Source organism: Gobio gobio (assembly GCF_949357685.1).
Source record: "Gobio gobio genome assembly, chromosome: 11".
In the NCBI taxonomy this organism is placed as follows: Eukaryota; Metazoa; Chordata; class Actinopteri; order Cypriniformes; family Gobionidae; genus Gobio; species Gobio gobio.
The window spans coordinates 46,684,492-46,702,384 of NC_137104.1; the positions used below are offsets into that span (position 1 = coordinate 46,684,492).

General features: G+C 41.5%; 1 protein-coding gene across 1 annotated transcript in view; it reads left to right on the forward strand.

The window, feature by feature from the left end:
* The window catches only part of khdrbs3 (KH domain containing, RNA binding, signal transduction associated 3), a 205,320-nt gene extending 188,067 nt beyond the window's left edge, over positions 1-17,253 (forward strand). Inside the window, exons 8-9 of the mRNA XM_079828968.1 lie at positions 8,492-8,550; positions 15,897-17,253. Of these exons, the coding sequence (XP_079685094.1) occupies positions 8,492-8,550; positions 15,897-15,988 (151 nt within the window). The 3' untranslated portion in view covers positions 15,989-17,253. The remainder of the gene's footprint in view (positions 1-8,491; positions 8,551-15,896) is intronic.
* The last annotated feature ends 640 nt before the right edge of the window (positions 17,254-17,893 follow it).

The following is a 17,893-nucleotide window of genomic DNA, read 5'->3' on the forward strand; positions in this document are numbered from 1 at the left end:
ATAGGAGGCCTGCAGGTTCTATGAACCCTGCCACGGATAGAAGAAGGCTGGCTGCTGCACCCGGGCTGACGGTAGCTGTCTGCTGCTGACGAAGAACTGGACATCCAGTTATCACCTGGGGACTCATCCCCAAGGAGGCCAAAGAGGGCCTACTGGTTGACGAGGTTTCTGCTGAAGTTGACGTCGACGGAAAGAATCCTCGGGGGCCCACCTATGGGCCACGACGTCGAGACTCCCTTGTCCTGGAGTCCGCTGCCCAGACTGCCCAAGCTGGCTACTCACAACGAGCTGGCCTTCATATGCCCGCACCTGGGGCTGGGTCCATCCCAGAGGCTAAAGGGCCTCCGCGATAGCGCAGTCTCACAGGGCAGTGCCTACAGACATGAACCTAATCACATTGCCAACAGCAGTGTACTCAGCAAACAAATGCTTAGGAACCCTCTAAAGCGAGGGGAGTACAACTTACGTCACCTGCTTCAGGGCAGCTGCCTTACTTTCTCATACAGCGGTCTGCCGTTCGTGCAAGGACGTCAGCCATTGGTAATGCTCGGGCCTCAGGGGAGCATTCGATCAAACCGCCACTTTTTGCAGAAGGTTGCGATGTTCAGCTCGACCCGAGCCCTAAAGAAGGTGGAGCAGAGGACATAGAGCAGAGGGTAAACACATCATACAAAAAATGTAACCCACCGGCCGTACCATCCTCCAGGATGAGGCCGGGGGCCACCAGAAGGTGGTGGCCACATCAGCTCTGAAAGGCGGGGCACAGCAAAACTAAAGTCTTGGACGCACACAGCGAAAGACGCTCAGCCCGGCCCCACGACCACTGGCAAGGTCGCTATCCCTGCTGCAACACCTACACTGCATTACTAAATAACCCCAGAACGCAGAGAAGGGGGCGGGCCTTGGCCGGACTACTCTGTAATAAGAGGAGGCTGAATCAAGGATGCAGAAAAACATGCACTGTTCTTATACTTAAAGACAGGCCTAGGGCGACAAACCCTGCGATGTCCAGCGATGTTCCATAATCTCCCGAGCCCTCTCAGGAGAGCGAAAAACAGAGTCCTGAAAACATTAGTAGAAAATGTTTCACCCTTTTCGAGGGGGACTCACCACTCGCTCTTCCCGGCGCTTCAAACCAGCCATCAAGCTAGTATACGACCACCATCCTGAGGGGGGCGCTTTCACCAAACAAACCAGGCGGGCCGTCAGAATCTTACATTTTCTGCTCATCATTGGCCCACCGGCCTGATGTAAAGCGCCCAGGGGAATTTCACAGGAGGAAGGGAAAAGGCAGCGCTCATCTGCGCGCCCTGGGAGGCGGAGTCCGCTGCCTACGCTGGTTCCGGTTACCTTCCTCTTCTTGTTGCGGGTGTCCCGCCTTCTCTGCACACCAGTCCTCCACGGAGGGGGCGCTCGAGAGGCGACGCTGGTTCGCTGGTCCCGTCTCCAGTCCTCAGACCGTGACGGGCCAGGGACACCCGGCTGCCTGGGCGCGGTCCCGGACCTCAGCGGGATGCATGTTCTAAATGCCGCCGAGCACGCCTTCGCCTCCCTGAACTTTCCGACCACCGCCTCCACGGAAGTGCCGAAAAGTTCAGAGGGCGAAATCGGGGCATCCAGGAGAAAGGACTTCTCTTTCTCCCCGATGTCCGCCAGGTTCAACCACAGATGTCTCTCCGTGGCTACCATCGCCGCCATCGAACGACCGATGGCAAACGCAGTTTGTTTGGCAGCCCGGAGAGCGAGATCCGTGGTCCGGCGCAACTCGGTCACCGCATCAGGGGTTAGTCCCTCCCCCTGATCGAGGTCCCTCAGCAGGTCCGCCTGGTAGGCTTGTAACACCGCCATGGTGTGTAAAGCAGCCCCAGCGTGACCCGCTGACATGTACGCCATGCCGTTCAACCGTGATGTTGTCCTAAGTGGTTTGGTCGGCAGGGTGGGAGACCTCAGTGTCGATGGCCGCCCAGAGGCGAGATATTTCGCAAACATCTCGTCCACGGGCGGCAACGACACATATCCAGCCTCAGCCAATCCCTCGACATCAGCGAAGTTAGCTCGCTGATGCCGATGGATGCGAGCTGAATACGGCTTCTTCCATCCCTTCGAGATCTGTTGATGGAGATCCGGAAGAAATGGAAGACTCCCGGGAGCTGGGCGGTCATGAGCGGAGAGAAACCGGTCATCCAAATGATTTGGACGCACGACCTCTCTCCTCGCGCTGCCACGGCAGCTGCAGTCTACCTGTAGCGCGCTCCATGACCTCCACCAGCTCCCCGTACATGGGACAGGATGGATGCGAGGTTTCAGCCTCAGCTGACTCACCAACCTCTTCATCCATCCTTTGCTCTGTTGGAAGAGCCGCAGACGAGGAGGAGGAGCTCAAATCCCGCTCCTCCTCCGATGTCTGCCCCTCGTGATCTGGATCGTCATCTGCGAGCACCACACCAGTCTCCAGACGACGAGCCAGATCCATCTGGGAACCCCAGGACTTCAGACGCCGCTCAGCCTCAGCTCGAGCGGGGCCGTCCCCAGATGCTGAATTCTCTCCCCTCGAGAAGAGAGCCAGACGAGAGCGGAGCGTCTTCAGGGGAAAACGCTCGCAGTTTGCACAGGAAGCTCCCTCGAGAACTTCCCGTGCATGCTCCTCACCCAGACAGTACACACAGAGTGTGTGTGTATCCTCAGGTGTAAGATACCTGGTACACAGGTCCACACATCTGCGGAAGTGGCGTTGCTTCTGAGCACACTTCATTCTCTCGTTTGCAAAACTTTCTTTGACGCTTTACGTGAGATAGGCAAAACAGTCCCTGAAGACGAAAAGATGCGGTCATGTTGGCAAGGCGCCCTTTTATACTTCCTGGTTGCACCTTGATGACGTCATGGGCTGTCGCCGGTCAATAGGATTGACGTTTTGTAATTGTGATTTCAGGCACCTCTCACGCTGGAGGCGTTCCCCGTAGCGTCAGCTGACGCAGCGCGAGTTCCCTTTCGAAAGGGAACCTGACTAGGCGTGTCACAATATACCGGTATTGGCAATAACCGTGATATTCAAAGCACAAAATATCAACATCATGTTAATTTAGGGTGTGGCAATATACCGGTATTGGCGATAACCACAACATTTAAAATTAATTTGACTCTTATGATAGCAGGACACGTAAATACTCAAGTCGACTGGAGCCGTGTTTTTTTTTTCTCCCTCCCTATTACACATTGTTTCAGCCATAAAAATAGTTCAACTTTGTTTTTAATGTCAAGGTAGTTATATTCGTTTTGTTTCTTTATAAAGTTCATTTAGAAAAAATGTTTGATCAATTTTTGTTTGTTAAATTAAAGTTTTGTTCTTTAAAGTAGGCCTAACGACCAAGCGGCCGGCAGTGAGTTAACCACGTTTAATCAATTTAGCCTCTTAAATCAACACTTGACTTGTCTTGCCAATAATACAATCCATAGATATAAAACACTTTAAGCATATCACAATGTTATTTTAAATGTTTACTATCACCACCACAGCAAAAATGCATTTTTGACAAGCTGAGGCAGGCTGATGCTGCTCGCAACGGCGCTCACGAACAAAACGGGCTATACAATCTAAACTAATAAACAAAATAAAAACATGCAGGTTGTCTTACTTTACACCTCTCCACAAAATGAATATAAATCCGATCTTCAATTGCCGCGCTATAGGCTATAGCCTACAAATTCAGTTCACGTCAACAAAAGCAAAAGATTGAGCTGTATTTATTTATCATCAGCTAATTTCAAGATCAAAGGCCGCAATAGGAGAAAGAGCGACCTAAGCACTGGTAAGGGCATTTAGTCCCATTAGTTTTAATGAAGATGATTGTTTTTGAGACTTGGGCTACTTTCAGTTTCACTGGCTGTTTGCGTGTTGGTTTAATGCTTTAGTGATAGGCTACTCATTTGAGGTGATGCGTGTTGCAGTAGCGCCGACTATTTTATATATAGCCTAGCCTATAACACACTCACGCGTTTATTTTTAACAATTTGCCAGGAGTAAAATGTTTATATGTGGTTTAAACAACCAGATGCACTCACACAGTTTCGTCTGAAATGCGTCCCAGATCACCTTCTGAATTTATTTGTTTGAGTGATCGGATTTAAATCCGCCTCGAAATAATTTCGGAAGACATTTACTCCTGATCTCTTCACAATATTATAGATATCTGATCAGAGAAAACGAATGAAGTGAACAGGTTTAAAAAGGCCGTAACTCTTGCAGCTGTGCTGAAGGAACACTCACTGCTGTGTCTGGCGGAGACTCTAAACACCAGTCAGAGCCAGTCGACGGTCGCGGTATAGTCTCGTGTTGTTTCCACCAGTGTAGCACATCTCATAGTTTCTTTTAATTGATGAATGTCTATTTACATAATGTCTATTTTTGTATTTGCAATCTAGTCATGGCCAATCCTGTTTGTAGCATTTATTCATCATACTGTTGAACTTTTTTATTTTCTCTCTTGTCATTTAATAGGGAGCTTAAAAAAAGATGCCGTGTTTATCAGTATCCAATTATGTTCGTTGGGTAAAAAAAAGAAAAACGAAATAAATAAACAAAGTAAAAATTAATTTGATAACTTTTTCCCCCAAGGTTATAGATTTCACGATATATCGATATTGTGAATTATTTTGGCCACAATAACCATGGTGTGAAAAATCTAATATCTTGACAGCCCTAAACGTGACTTACGTAATCATATTACTTTTTTCAGATTACTTTTTTATTCCTCCAAAGCATTTTTGATACTAATATGCAGCGCACCTGATAACTCCATTAAGTCTCCTCAGAGGATTAAAATGTTCCTCTGGGTGATTGTAGTTCATTTGACAGCATGTTTGCAGTGTTTACATGTGTGTGTTGCTAATTGGAGGAATTGGACTGCGTGTGACTTAAATGCATCATCATTTCGGCTAACGCTCTACCTCGACTGGAGCGAGCTGAACAGGGTAATTGAGTAGAACAGAACAAACTCGGCACTGGAGGAGAGGGAGAGAGCCGAATTAAGGGAAGAAAGAATATTGACGATGTGTCAGGGAAGAAATTAAAGGTGTCTAACTAGGTTTGAACCCAGGCTGGTGTTCAGATTGGGGAGTAGAGGTTCTTTGTGGTGTGAAACAGCAGAGAGAGATGCATCTGGCAGCAGGTTGTGAAGTTGACTGATGCATTACTGAACACAAAAGCTTTAGGTCTCTTCAATTTCACCTTCATGTGCAGTGGAAATGGGGAATTTCATCACACATATGATATAAAGCCTCGTCCCAGCCTCCACTGGGTTCCTGAGCGTGTGTGTGAGAATAGTGACCGTAGGTCTTTACACTGCAATCCCAGCACAACCCTCACTCTCTTTCTCATCCTATCTTCTTCTCCCTGGTGTGCAGACACATTTTAAGCGTGAAACTAGCAGTAACAGCAGGCTGGCGATAGACACCTCTGCATGAGCTTTGACACGGGATTTCCTCTCTGCATAACTGTTTATGATAATCCAAGACACTGTTTTCTCAGCCACTGAGGGTGGATTGTATGTGTGAGTACCTCTTGTGAATGAAGGGAGGAGTCATGATTGGAATGAGGGGAAGAGCTAATAATATTATGATTGGAACAAGGGGAGGGTTTTGACGGTATGATTTGAATTATTATGGGTTATGGTATTATGATTGGAATTAGGGAAGGGTAGGAATGGGGAGCAGTAAACAGTGTTTCCCACAGGATTTTGTGAGACTATGGTGAATGGGCCAAATTTTGTACAATTTGTACATTTTTGTACAGTGAAATTAAATGCATCAACCGGCTGGGACCGAGATTGGTCTTGCGCATGCTGCCCTGTTGACTAGTGCCAACCTATATGAAATCCATGTGGGCAATTGACATAGGGCCATTATGGAACCCGTGGACAATCCCACATAGAGCCCATTTTCCTGCCCATTTCATACCCACATGGGCCCCACATATAAATATTGTCTGGAAGCTGGGACCGAGATGGGTCTTGTGCATGTTGCCGACTTGGGTCCCACCTAGTGGCAAGTGCCATCCTATATGAAATCCATCTGGGCAATTAACATGGGGCCAATATGGAACCCGTGGACAATCCCATATTGAGCCCATTTTTCAGCCCATTTCATACCCACATGGGCCCCACATATAAATGTTGTCTGGGTTAAACCTGGAACGAGATGGGTCTTGTGCATGTTGCCGACTTGGGTCCCACCTAGTGGCAAGTGCAATCCTATATGAAATCCATCTGGGCAATTAACATGGGGCCATTATGTAACCCGCGAACAATCCCACATAGAGCCCATTTTTCAACCCATTTCATAACCACATGGACCCCGCATATAAATATTGTCTGGAAGCTGGGACCGAGATGGGTCTTGTAGATGTTGCCGACTTGGGTCCTACCTAGTGGAAAGTGCCATCCTATATGAAATCCGTCTGGGCAATTAACATGGGGCCATTATGTAACCCGCGAACAATCCCACATAGAGCCCATTTTTCAACCCATTTCATAACCACATGGGCCCCACATATGAATATCGTCTGGAAGCTGGGACCAAGATGGGTCTTGTAGATGTTGCCGACTTGGGTCCCACCTAGTGGAAAGTGCCATCCTATATGAAATCCGTCTGGGCAATTAACATGGGGCCATTATGGAACCCGTGGACAATCCCATATTGAGCCCATTTTTCAAGCCCTTTTCATAACCACATGGGCCCCACATATAAATGTTGTCTGGGTTAAACCTAGGACAGAGATGGGTCCTGTGCATGTTGCCCACTTGTGTCCCACCTAGTGGCAAGTGCAATCCTATATGAAATCCATCTGGGCAATTAACATGGGGCCATTTTGTAACCCATGGACAATCCCACATAGAGCCCATTTTTCAGCCCATTTCATAACCACATGGGCTTCACATATAAATATTGTCTGGGTTAAACCTGGGACCGAGATGGGTCTTGTGCATGTTGCCTTCTTGGGTCCCACCTAGGGGCAAGTGCCATCCTATATGAAATCCATCTGGGCAATTAACATGGGGCCAATATGGAACCCGTGGACAATCCCATACTGTGCCCATTTTTCAGCCCTTTTCATAACCACATGGGCTTCACATATAAATGTTGTCTGGGTTAAACCTGGGACCGAGATGGGTATTGTCCATGTTGCCCACTTGGGTCCCACCTGTTGATTCAATGATCTATGCTAAGCTATGCTAAAAGTTCTACCGCCAGACCTAGAGATCGGCTGAATGGATTCGAAAATGGTAAAACTCACTGTTTAACTCTAGGAGAGTTGGAAAATGAGCCTATTTTCAAAAAAAGTGGAGTGTTCCTTTAACGGACATGCACAAGCAGCAGCCATTGTAAGTCCACAATACCAAAAGTGCTTATGACCTAAATTGTATTAGTCGGTTAGTCCACAGGAAGTGGCGAAGTCACGCAGTCCATGAGGGACAAATCGTTAATGGCGGGACCTTGTGGGAATTACAGTATGTTGGGCAGGAAATCCAAACATTATCCACTGACCTCAAATATGCCTTGAAAAGTTATGGACTGCAGCTTTAATGTCTCTTGCTATTTTTTTCCAACACATTCTTAATTACTTTTGCTAGTGCTTTACAGCAAGTAAACAGCATGCATGTACTTGAGCATGCAGTTTGCTATATATTACGCCTATATATAGGCTATTAAAAGCTCATTGTGGTTTAGTATTCCCCCCAGTATATTTAAGTAATTAAATGAATATAAACGTGCTATTAGTCGACTAATGGCTTAAATGAACGACTACTAGTCGACTAGAAAAATCTTTATTTGTGGGCCGCCCTACTTCTATTTCTCGTTGCGCCATCCGTACTGATGGGAAGCCAGTGGAATTATGGGAGCATGAACATCAGGATATGGTTAGCAGTCAGCTCTGATTGGCGCTGGACAGCTCAGCTGAGGGGCCTATGGGAGAAAAACTCAATTTGGAAGCAGAAGGGGAGCAGAGACCCAGGAGCAAAACTTCTGAGATGCAGCAATGAAAGGCTGGCGCACCGCAAATCTCCTCGGAAAATAGCTTCTCCGATGGGTTATTCTGCTTCATGTGGCTGCTGAGATGTTGCTTTGTCAATTTAAATAGGGAGCAAACAATGTCAAATAAGCAGACACATACCTTGAACTCTCACCACCTTTCTCTCACTTTCGTTCTCTCTTTCTTTAGTTAGTTCAATTTATTTGAAGTGTGACAAAGGAAGGATATTGCAGCAAAAAAAAGAACAATTACTCTTCTTTTTAGCTGCACAACCTGAAATATGTCAAATATAATCATGTAGATATAAAACTATTTATATGCACATACCTTGAACTGTGGCTATGAATGCACATTAAATCACTGACAATGTAAATGTTTTTTCTTGACAATGAATCATAAAAAAGTATCAGTCAGAAAGCATTACTTTTATTTTGCTCAATAAATGTCTCTCATTTTTTTCCACAGCTCAGATGATTATTATGAATACAGCCATGGTATCAGTGGAGAATCATATGACTCGTACGGTAAGTGTTTTCTTGTTATTCTTTCTCCATTCAGTGCAGTTTTATAATCACATGGAATTACTGCAGTAGTTTGTCAGCATATCTTGTGCAATAAATAATGCAATGAAACAATACGCTATTTAAAATAAATCGTTCTACATGAACCTTGAGTCTGTCACTCTCGTCTTTTGCCTATAGCACGCTCAGCTCCTGCTGTACAACTGCTGTTATAAATACTGCTGGCATTGCAAGCCTTTTGGTTGTAGTATCTATAGAACAGCATTGTATTTACATGAACAGACATTTGCAATGAATGTAAAGGGGGGACGGGTTTGAATGCAGCAAAACAATCAAAAAGCTGTCAGACACGCGTTCCGTGGAAGGCAAATAAGTTTGCGGCAACAAACAATATACAGAACAGCATAAATATGGCAGAGATATCTAGAAATGAATTGTAATGCTCTGAAATTGTTGGTGTAGCTGTTGTAAGCTTATTGTCCCAGCAAAAAAGATAAGATGTGCCATTATATTTCTCAGCAGCTAGAATATTAATGTGTGTGTGCTTTTTAGTGTGTATATACAGATGTATTTGTGAGCAGTTGTGCAGACCGAAGCATTTGTGTGTGTTTACAATTGTATTATTTATAATAGATATTGTAACAGAATCAACTAGTTTTGTTTGCCATATAGTTTTAAAACCTTCATTTTATGGATTTATTTTAGCGTTGGGCACTAGAAGTTGATTTTTCCTTATGAAGGTGTGTGGTGTGTGTGTGTGTGTGTGTGTTTGTATTCTGGTGGGGACTTCAACCTGAATGCACACTGACTCATGGGGACTTGTGTCACCGTGGGGAGCTAAATTGAGGTCCCCTTATGGAAAACACCTTATAAATCATACAGAATTAGTTTTTTTTTTTTAAATGTAAAAATTGTAATGGTTATGGTAAAGGATTCCAATGTGACCTTCATTTTTCATATTATTTTTTTTGCTACTTTCCAAATTCCTTTCTATTTATAGATTTTGTTTTTATTTCATGCTATGTTAAGCCAGACTTTTAATCTTAAACTAGATTTTAAAAAAAAGTTTGTCATAGACAAACTATGTTGGTTTGAGAAAGCCTGACCGGAAAGTTTAAAATAAATGTCATAGTCAGAAGGCTTTAAGTGTGGTGTGGTGATGGCTGGATGGATCTGGATGGATGGATGAATGGATGGGTGGATAGATCTGGATAGATAGATGGATGGATCTGGATAGATGGATCTGGATGGTTTTGATGGATGGATGGATGGATCTGGATGGATGGATCTGGATAGATGGATCTGAAAGGATTTTGATAGATGGATGGATGAATGGATGGATTGATCTGGATAGATGGATCTGGAGGATTTTGATAGATGGATGGATGTATCTGGATGGATGGATGGATGGATGGATGGATCTGGATAGATAGATGGATGGATCTGGATGATTTTGATAGATGGATGAATGGATGGATGGATGGATTGATCTCGATAGATGGATGGATGGATGGATCTGGATATATAGATGGATGGATCTGGATAGATGGGTCTGGATGATTTTGATAGATGGATGGATGGATGTATCTGGATGGATGGATCTGGATGATTTTGATAGATGGATGGATGGATGTATCTGGATGGATGGATGGATGGATCTGGATAAATGGATCTGGATGGTTTTGATAGATGGATGGATGGATGGATTGATCTGGATAGATGGATGAATCTGGATAAATGGATCTGGATGGTTTTGATAGATGGATGGATGTATGGATGGATCTGGATAGACGGATGGGTCTGGATGGATTGGTGGATGAGATGGATAGATAGATTGATTGATGGATGTATCTGGATGGATGGATGGATGGATGGATGGATGGATGGATGGATCTGGGTAGATAGATGGATCTGGATGGATGGATGGATGGATCTGGATAGATAGATGGATGGATCTGGATGGATGAATGGATTAATCTGGATAGATGGATGGATGGATGTATGGATGGATCTGGATAGATGGATGGGTCTGGATGGATTGGTGGATGGATCTGGATAGATAGATTGATTGATGGATGTATCTGGATGGATGGATTGATTGATCTGGATAGATGGATGTATCTGGATGGATCTATCTGGATGGATGGATGGATGGATGGATGGATGGATGGATGGATGGATGGATCTGGATAGATAGATGGATGGATCTGGATGGATGAATGGATGGATGGATGGATTAATTTGTATAGATGGATGGATGAATGGATAGATGTATCTAGGTGGATGGATGGATGGATGGATGGATGGATGGATGGATCTGGATAGATAGATGGATGGATCTGGATGGATGAATGGATGGATGGATGGATTAATTTGGATAGATGGATGGATGGATGGATGATGGATGGATCTGGATAGAGGGATTGATGGATCTGGATAGATGGATCTGGATGGTTTTGATAGATGGATGGATGGATCTGGATAGATGGATGGATGGATCTGGATGGATTGGTGGATGGATGGATGGATGGATGGATGGATGGATGAATGGATGGATGTATCTGGATGGACGGATGGATCTGGATAGATAGATTGATGGATGGATGTATCTGTATGGATGGATGGATGGATGGATGGATCTGGATAGATAGATAGATTGATGGATGGATGGATCTGTATGGATGGATGGATGGATCTGTATGGATGGATGGATGGATCTGGATAGATAGATTGATGGATGGATGTATCTGTATGGATGGATGGATGGATCTGGATGGATCTAGATAGATAGTTAGCATCAGTTCCAACACAATGTTGGCCCTAATATAGTTAGTTAGTTGGTTAGTTAGATAGTATACCTATCTTGGTATAAGTGGTGGCTTGTTTGGACATGTGAAAGCACATTAGATTAGACAAATAATTGATTTAAATAATAATTCAATTAAAATCGATTGTGTACTTACATCTTAGAAGTGCCTTTTTCTTTTGCATATCCTATCCATGTCATTTTTGCAATAATGTTTCCCTTTGCAACCAAATTCTACACACACAATGTTGTATTTTCATGTTTTATTGGGACTCTCCATAGACGTAATGGTTTCTATACTTTACAAATGTGTATCCTAAACCTAACTCTGCATTGTTACATTTTCCAAAAAAAACATCACTATATGATTTATAAGCTGTTTTCCTCATGGGGACCAAAAAATGTCCCCACAAGGACAAGGATTTCAGATATCGCCATCTTTGTGGGGACATTTTGCTCTCATAACATATGGTTTACCTGGACCACACACACACAAGCAATCCATAACACTCAAGTTAACACTTTCCAGGTGGTACAAAATGCAGACAGCTTGACAGTTCAAAGGAGAACTTTCTATTATCCGGCTGATACACATCCTTGTTCTTTCTAAACGTAAGGACGGGGCATGTGAACCCTTTCCTTGAAGCTAGCCCGGGCTAACCTGAGATTGGCAGCTCTCTAATTAAAGATTATTGGCTATGGCTCTCAGTCTGAAAAACGAGTGATTTTAGAGAAACGGCCTTTGTGCCTTTCTGTCCCTAAGAAGAGCTGAAAACGAGCAAGATCACACAAAAGCGGCCGTCGATAACGCTCTCGTTCATCGACGCGGACGCTCGTGAATGAGCTCTGCTGTTACGCTAATGTCGGCGGTAACCTCTCGCCTGAGGGCACTCCACTAAACCCCTTTCAAGTGGCTATTTGACCCTCTGGTGCAATTAACGTTGTTTTGTTCTTTCCTGAGGTGAAGGACAAAAGGAGGATGGTGCGGGGACGTTTCTCTCTGATTGCCAGTGTTAGTTGGGCTAAATTATCTGAGGTGCCATGAGCTCAGAGAGGAAGATATTGGATGGTGTTGTGACTCTTGGGATTTGTTACTTTAAAGATTGGTGTCGTTGTGTAAAAGTTGCATTTGAAGGTGGTTTGGTTTGCATGTTCCACAACAACAAATCACTGTCAGCGTCCCAGTCGGTCCCTGTTTAACACACACTTACAAGGAAATGACACTTCACTTTATTCTCACAGAAACATGCTCAAGGTCACAGTTCACCACAAAAATGTATTTTAGATAAATGAAAAATGATGTATAAAATATGCTGCTTACAGAAAACAAAGCTTATTTTTAGAATAGCAATTTTTGCATTGTGAAAAATTAAATATTTTATAATTTTTATTAAATTTTGACAATTAACCACATTTCCCCATTCTCCAGTCCATAATTTATTTATTTATTAAGTTTTAATATTTTTTTATAATTCATTTTTTAATTGCCATCAACAGATTTTCCTCACTGTAATACAAAAATGTTTTATCGTAATACATCATTTTGAAATTAAAGTTAGAAAATGACACAAATGTAAAATATATATATATATATATATATATATATATAATGCCAAAAAAATTTCAATCTCTCTTTTTCCTTAATTTTCTTTATGCAGAATATATTTTCTCCAGACTTTGTCCAGACTTTCTTTCTTTCTTTTTTTTCTTTTTTTTCTTTCTTTCTTTCTTTCTTTCTTTCTTTCTTTCTTTCTTTCTTTCTTTCTTTCTTTCTTTCTTTCTTTCTTTCTTTCTTTCTTTCTTTCTTTCTTTCTTTCTTTCTTTCTTTCTTTCTTTCTTTCTTTCTTTCTTTCTTTCTTTCCTTCCTTCCTTCCTTCCTTCCTTCCAATGTAATACATGAATTTGAAATTAACGTTTTTGTTTTACATTTTGAAATATATATTGTATAATAAAATGCATCACAATACCAAAAAGTCTTATTTGTTGTAAAAATGCTTAATTTTCCTTAATCAGAATATAATTTGTTGGGGTTCTTCGGGGTGAAATATAACACAAATTTACAAATGTATTTATTTATTTATTTATTTATTTATTTATTTATTTATTTATTTATTTATTTATTTATTTATTTATTTATTTATTTATTTATTTATTTATTTATTTATTTATTTATTTATTTATTTATTTATTTATTTATTTATTTATTTATTTCAACAAAACAATTACAACAAAACATAAGTGTTAATAAATTATGAAGGGGGAGTTAAAAATTATATATATATATTGCTTGACAGGACGGCCATTTTTCCGCACATCACCAAATCGTGACACTAATAATATTTTCACCATTTTAAAAGTCTTGTTTATTCTGTAAAGCTTTTTTTAACACCAGTAGTTGGAACTTCAAAGTAGTCCATTAAAATGACTTTAAAATATTGTTTTATATTGTATTGTTTTATCATTATGTGTTTTCATGTCAGTATTGTTAGTTTTCTTTCTGCACACGTATGTGTCATATGCTGCGTCCCAATTCGCCTATTTATACTACGACCTAAAAGTATGTACCCTTTTTGTGAAGAATTATTTGAGTGTGTAGCAGAAGAGTATGCAAGCTTTGGGACATACTTCTTCGCCATCTTTAACGGACAGCTCTGTCGCTTAGTTACGTGCATCCTGTCACCGTTTGAACTGGCCTGCCAATCATCTTGTCACAGTTAAAATCCTCCACATTCAATCTAATTGAACTCTACCATAATAGAGAGAAATGTAGCAGAACGTTGATCTGCCAGGCGTGGGTCTTTCATGCAGAGACATGAAAGTGTTTCCAATTGAAATATAATGATGCATTTAAAAGTTAATGGCCAAACGTGTCATTACAAAAGTTCACAATGCTGTTGCAGTTTAAATAAAATGTGGATAATATTAAATAAATATATTATCTTCAAGTTAGATACTGATAATTAATCACTCAAACCCCTTTATTTAAACCTCTCTACCTTACCGTCGGACTTGCACTTCCATCATGTTTGTAGTCTTTTAACACTTTTTTATCCGCGTTTGTAGTACTAATTGAATCCTCGTCCAACTTGCAATGGCTTGTGGGCAACATCAGCCTTTATGTGGTGTTCACACCGGACGCGAATGGCGCAAATAAATCGCGCTATTCGCGCGAAGTTGGGCGATTGAACATTTTGAGTTTACTCGCTTCTTTCACACGTGAAATTCGCTTCATTTGCGCGTGACATTCACTTCACAACAGACGCAAATTCGCATAATGGGAGGGGCTTCTGCCAGCCGGCTCGTCTCGTTGAGAAATGGCTGACATCGGCTGTGTTTACATGTCTTTTTGGTCAAAATCTAATGTTAATGTGTGACAAAACTTAGTTTTAAGACTTTTTCAGTCGATAATGTAGTTGTTTAAAGCTCAAATCTGTGGTTTATTTATATAAAGAGTGCCTATTTGAACAAATTTTATCTGGCGTTTTCGGAGTTGTGAGCTCCAGTGGATCAGCGGTGCACAGCGCTCGTTAACGCCGGCGAGAGCAACCTTTCCTCTGCCAGTCCTTCTGCCGTCTGCCGCTGGCACTGATGTCTCTGTGGTGTGTCTCGAGCTATAATTCGTCTTGTAACGGGCGATCTTTGGTCTCATGGATCTATAATTTGTTCCCTGGCAAATCGTTTAGGTTGAGGGCAAAGTGAAGTTTCATTACTTTTTTATTTTTAGGCTATAACTTTACATTACAGTTGTAGCCGACTAGCACTGACTTTGAATGTTTGACTGAATTGTTTGCTTTATTTCATGTATAGCTTATTATACCTTTTACTTATACTTTTTTATTATTGATCAAACATAAACTTGCATTTAACAAAAAGAGACTGGGTTGTGTTTCATGTCATTTAATGTTATCAGTGATAATCATATTGTCTGAACCAGATATTAATATACAGATTTTCTCCTCAATGTTGTCACTACTAGAGCAAGCTCCTGATTGGTTAACGATTTCAAATTGGTTCACACGTTCAAAACGCTCAATTCGCGTCATTCGTGCCGCCTCATTCGCGCGAATCGCACCATTCACGCCGCCTCATTCGCACGAATCGCGCCGCAGAATGCCTTTTCGCGTCTCTGCATTGACTTAACATGTAAATCACTTGTGCGAATCGCGTCATTCGCATCCAGTGTGAACGCACCATTAGAGTGTGCACGGATCTGCACTTCAAATTTTAACCGGAAATAGTAGACCATCCGGGTGTCTTTGGGATACTTATTTCAACATAATACGATTTAAGATGTACTAATTCTATTTTCGAATACTATTTAGGACGAATAATATGCGAATTGGGACGCACCAATACTGTACCAATGCAGTGTAGACAATCATCAAACAAACTGATTTAATTCACCAGAGTACATTTGTGTATGTACTGTGACGCAAACAGCAACATGTCTTACAAATGTTGTTCAGTGTAAGCATGAGTGTTTTATGACCTAAAGGTCTGCGTTACACTAATGAACTTCCTGACTCTTTGTCTCCCTCTTCAGGCCCGGAGGAATGGGCAAACAACCGCAACAAAGCGCCACCAGCAAGGACAAGCAAAGGAGTGTACAGAGAGCAGCCGTATACCCGGTTCTGACCTGCTACAGTCCTTCGTGTGCCCTCCCAAGTAATGGATTTTCTATGGACTCTATTTCCTTTTTTGCAAATAAAATCAACCAAAACGACAAAAATAGAAAGTTGAAGAAGTTGATGGGTAAAATTAAGTCTGTGGAACTGACATGGACCACCCCCACAAACGGAATATTACGGATCACTGGATTATGTAGTTTAAATCAGAGAACCAATCGGAATTCAAATAAACTCACTTATATCGGAGGGAGGCGGGCACTAGAAGTTAGGGGCGGAGTTATATGAGATGTACGATGTTTAGATTTAGTAGGTTTTTTTTGTAGATACTCTTTTTTTCTCTTTTAATGGGTGATCAGCTTCAATGTGTCCCTTGTAAATTTTACCTTTAATGAAAATTAAGTAGAAAAAAAAAAGTAAAAGAAAATCTCAGTGCACCTGTTGTTTTTCTTCTTTTCCCTTTTCTAAATGGAAAGTTCTTCAGCGTTAAAGGGCTTATAGGAGCATGTCGTAAGAAAATAAAAAATGTGTGCAGTTTCAGTTGCGATGAGAAAAGCCTGCGTAGTTTTGTCTGGTTTTTGTGTTGAGCGTTTAAACCCTTTAATGAGCTCTGTGGTGATAAGTGTTTTCTCCTAGTGAGCGATCTACTTTTAGACCTTCTCATGAGCATCTAAATCGACAGTTTTTGACTATTAATCCGACTGAAATTCACAGTAACATGATTGTGGCGAAAATCCCCAATTCAATTTCACAATTTAAGTTGATATATGATAGATTCCTTCAAGAAATACATCAAGGTAATGGCGTTTCTGCACACTTTCCTGTGCAATTCTAATCCTTTATACGCCACTAATGTCGGTTAGTCCATTAGTATGTTATATAGCCTGGATGGGTTAAAAATAGTGACAGAGCATTTAAAAACTACAGAGAAGCATCACTTGGGATAGTCTACGAAATTTAAAGGGAATCCAGCAGTTTTTGGCACATTGTGTATCCTTTAAACCTTGTTGTAATGCATTTTAAGTGCACAGCAAAGTGTTACTGGTCATTTCTAAACCAAATACTGTTGACAAAAGTTTAACTAGTACTGTTTTATAAAACTATTAAAAGTCTAATCAAATGTATGCTGAAGTTTAAAAGGTGATAGTAATGAAAATTATTGTGGTTCTGGTGGTGGCAGTTTAATCCATTTCTGTTAAGAGCTATAATCTTTGTAAGCTTGTGTAAGCCCTTTAATTCAGTTGATTATAAAATAAACTTTTTGAAAGCAAAATTATCATTGTGTTTGAGAGCACATTTTGTCCTTGTTTACTTTGGTAAAACTTCATAATCTAAACTAACAGCTGATGTGTATTATCATAAAAAGTGTAGCATAAAAAAACATAAATGTGAAAATTAACCAAAAAGTGTACTTTTCCCCCTAACTTTTTTTGTACAGTGCATCCGGAAAGTATTCACAGTGCTTCACTTTTTCCACATTTTATGTTACAGCCTTATTCCAAAATGGATTCATTATTTTCCTCAAAATTCTTCAAACAATACCCCATGAAAGAAGTTTGTTTGAAATATTTGCAAATTTATATATAAAAAAAAAAAAATGGGGGAAAAAAGTATTCACAGCCTTTGCTCAATATTTTGTTGAAGAACCTTTGGCACCAATTACAGCAAGTCTTTTTGCGTATGATGCTACAAGCTTGGCACACTTATTTTTTGGCAGTTTCTCCCATTCTTCTTTGCAGGACCTCTCAAGCTCCATCAGGTTGGATGGGGAGTGTCGGTGCACAGCCATTTTAAGATCTCTCCAGAGATATTCAATCGGGTTCAAGTCTGGGCTCTTGCTGGGCCACTCAAGGACATTCACAGAGTTGTCCCGTAGCCACTCCTTTGTTATCTTGGCTGTGTGCTTAGGGTCGTT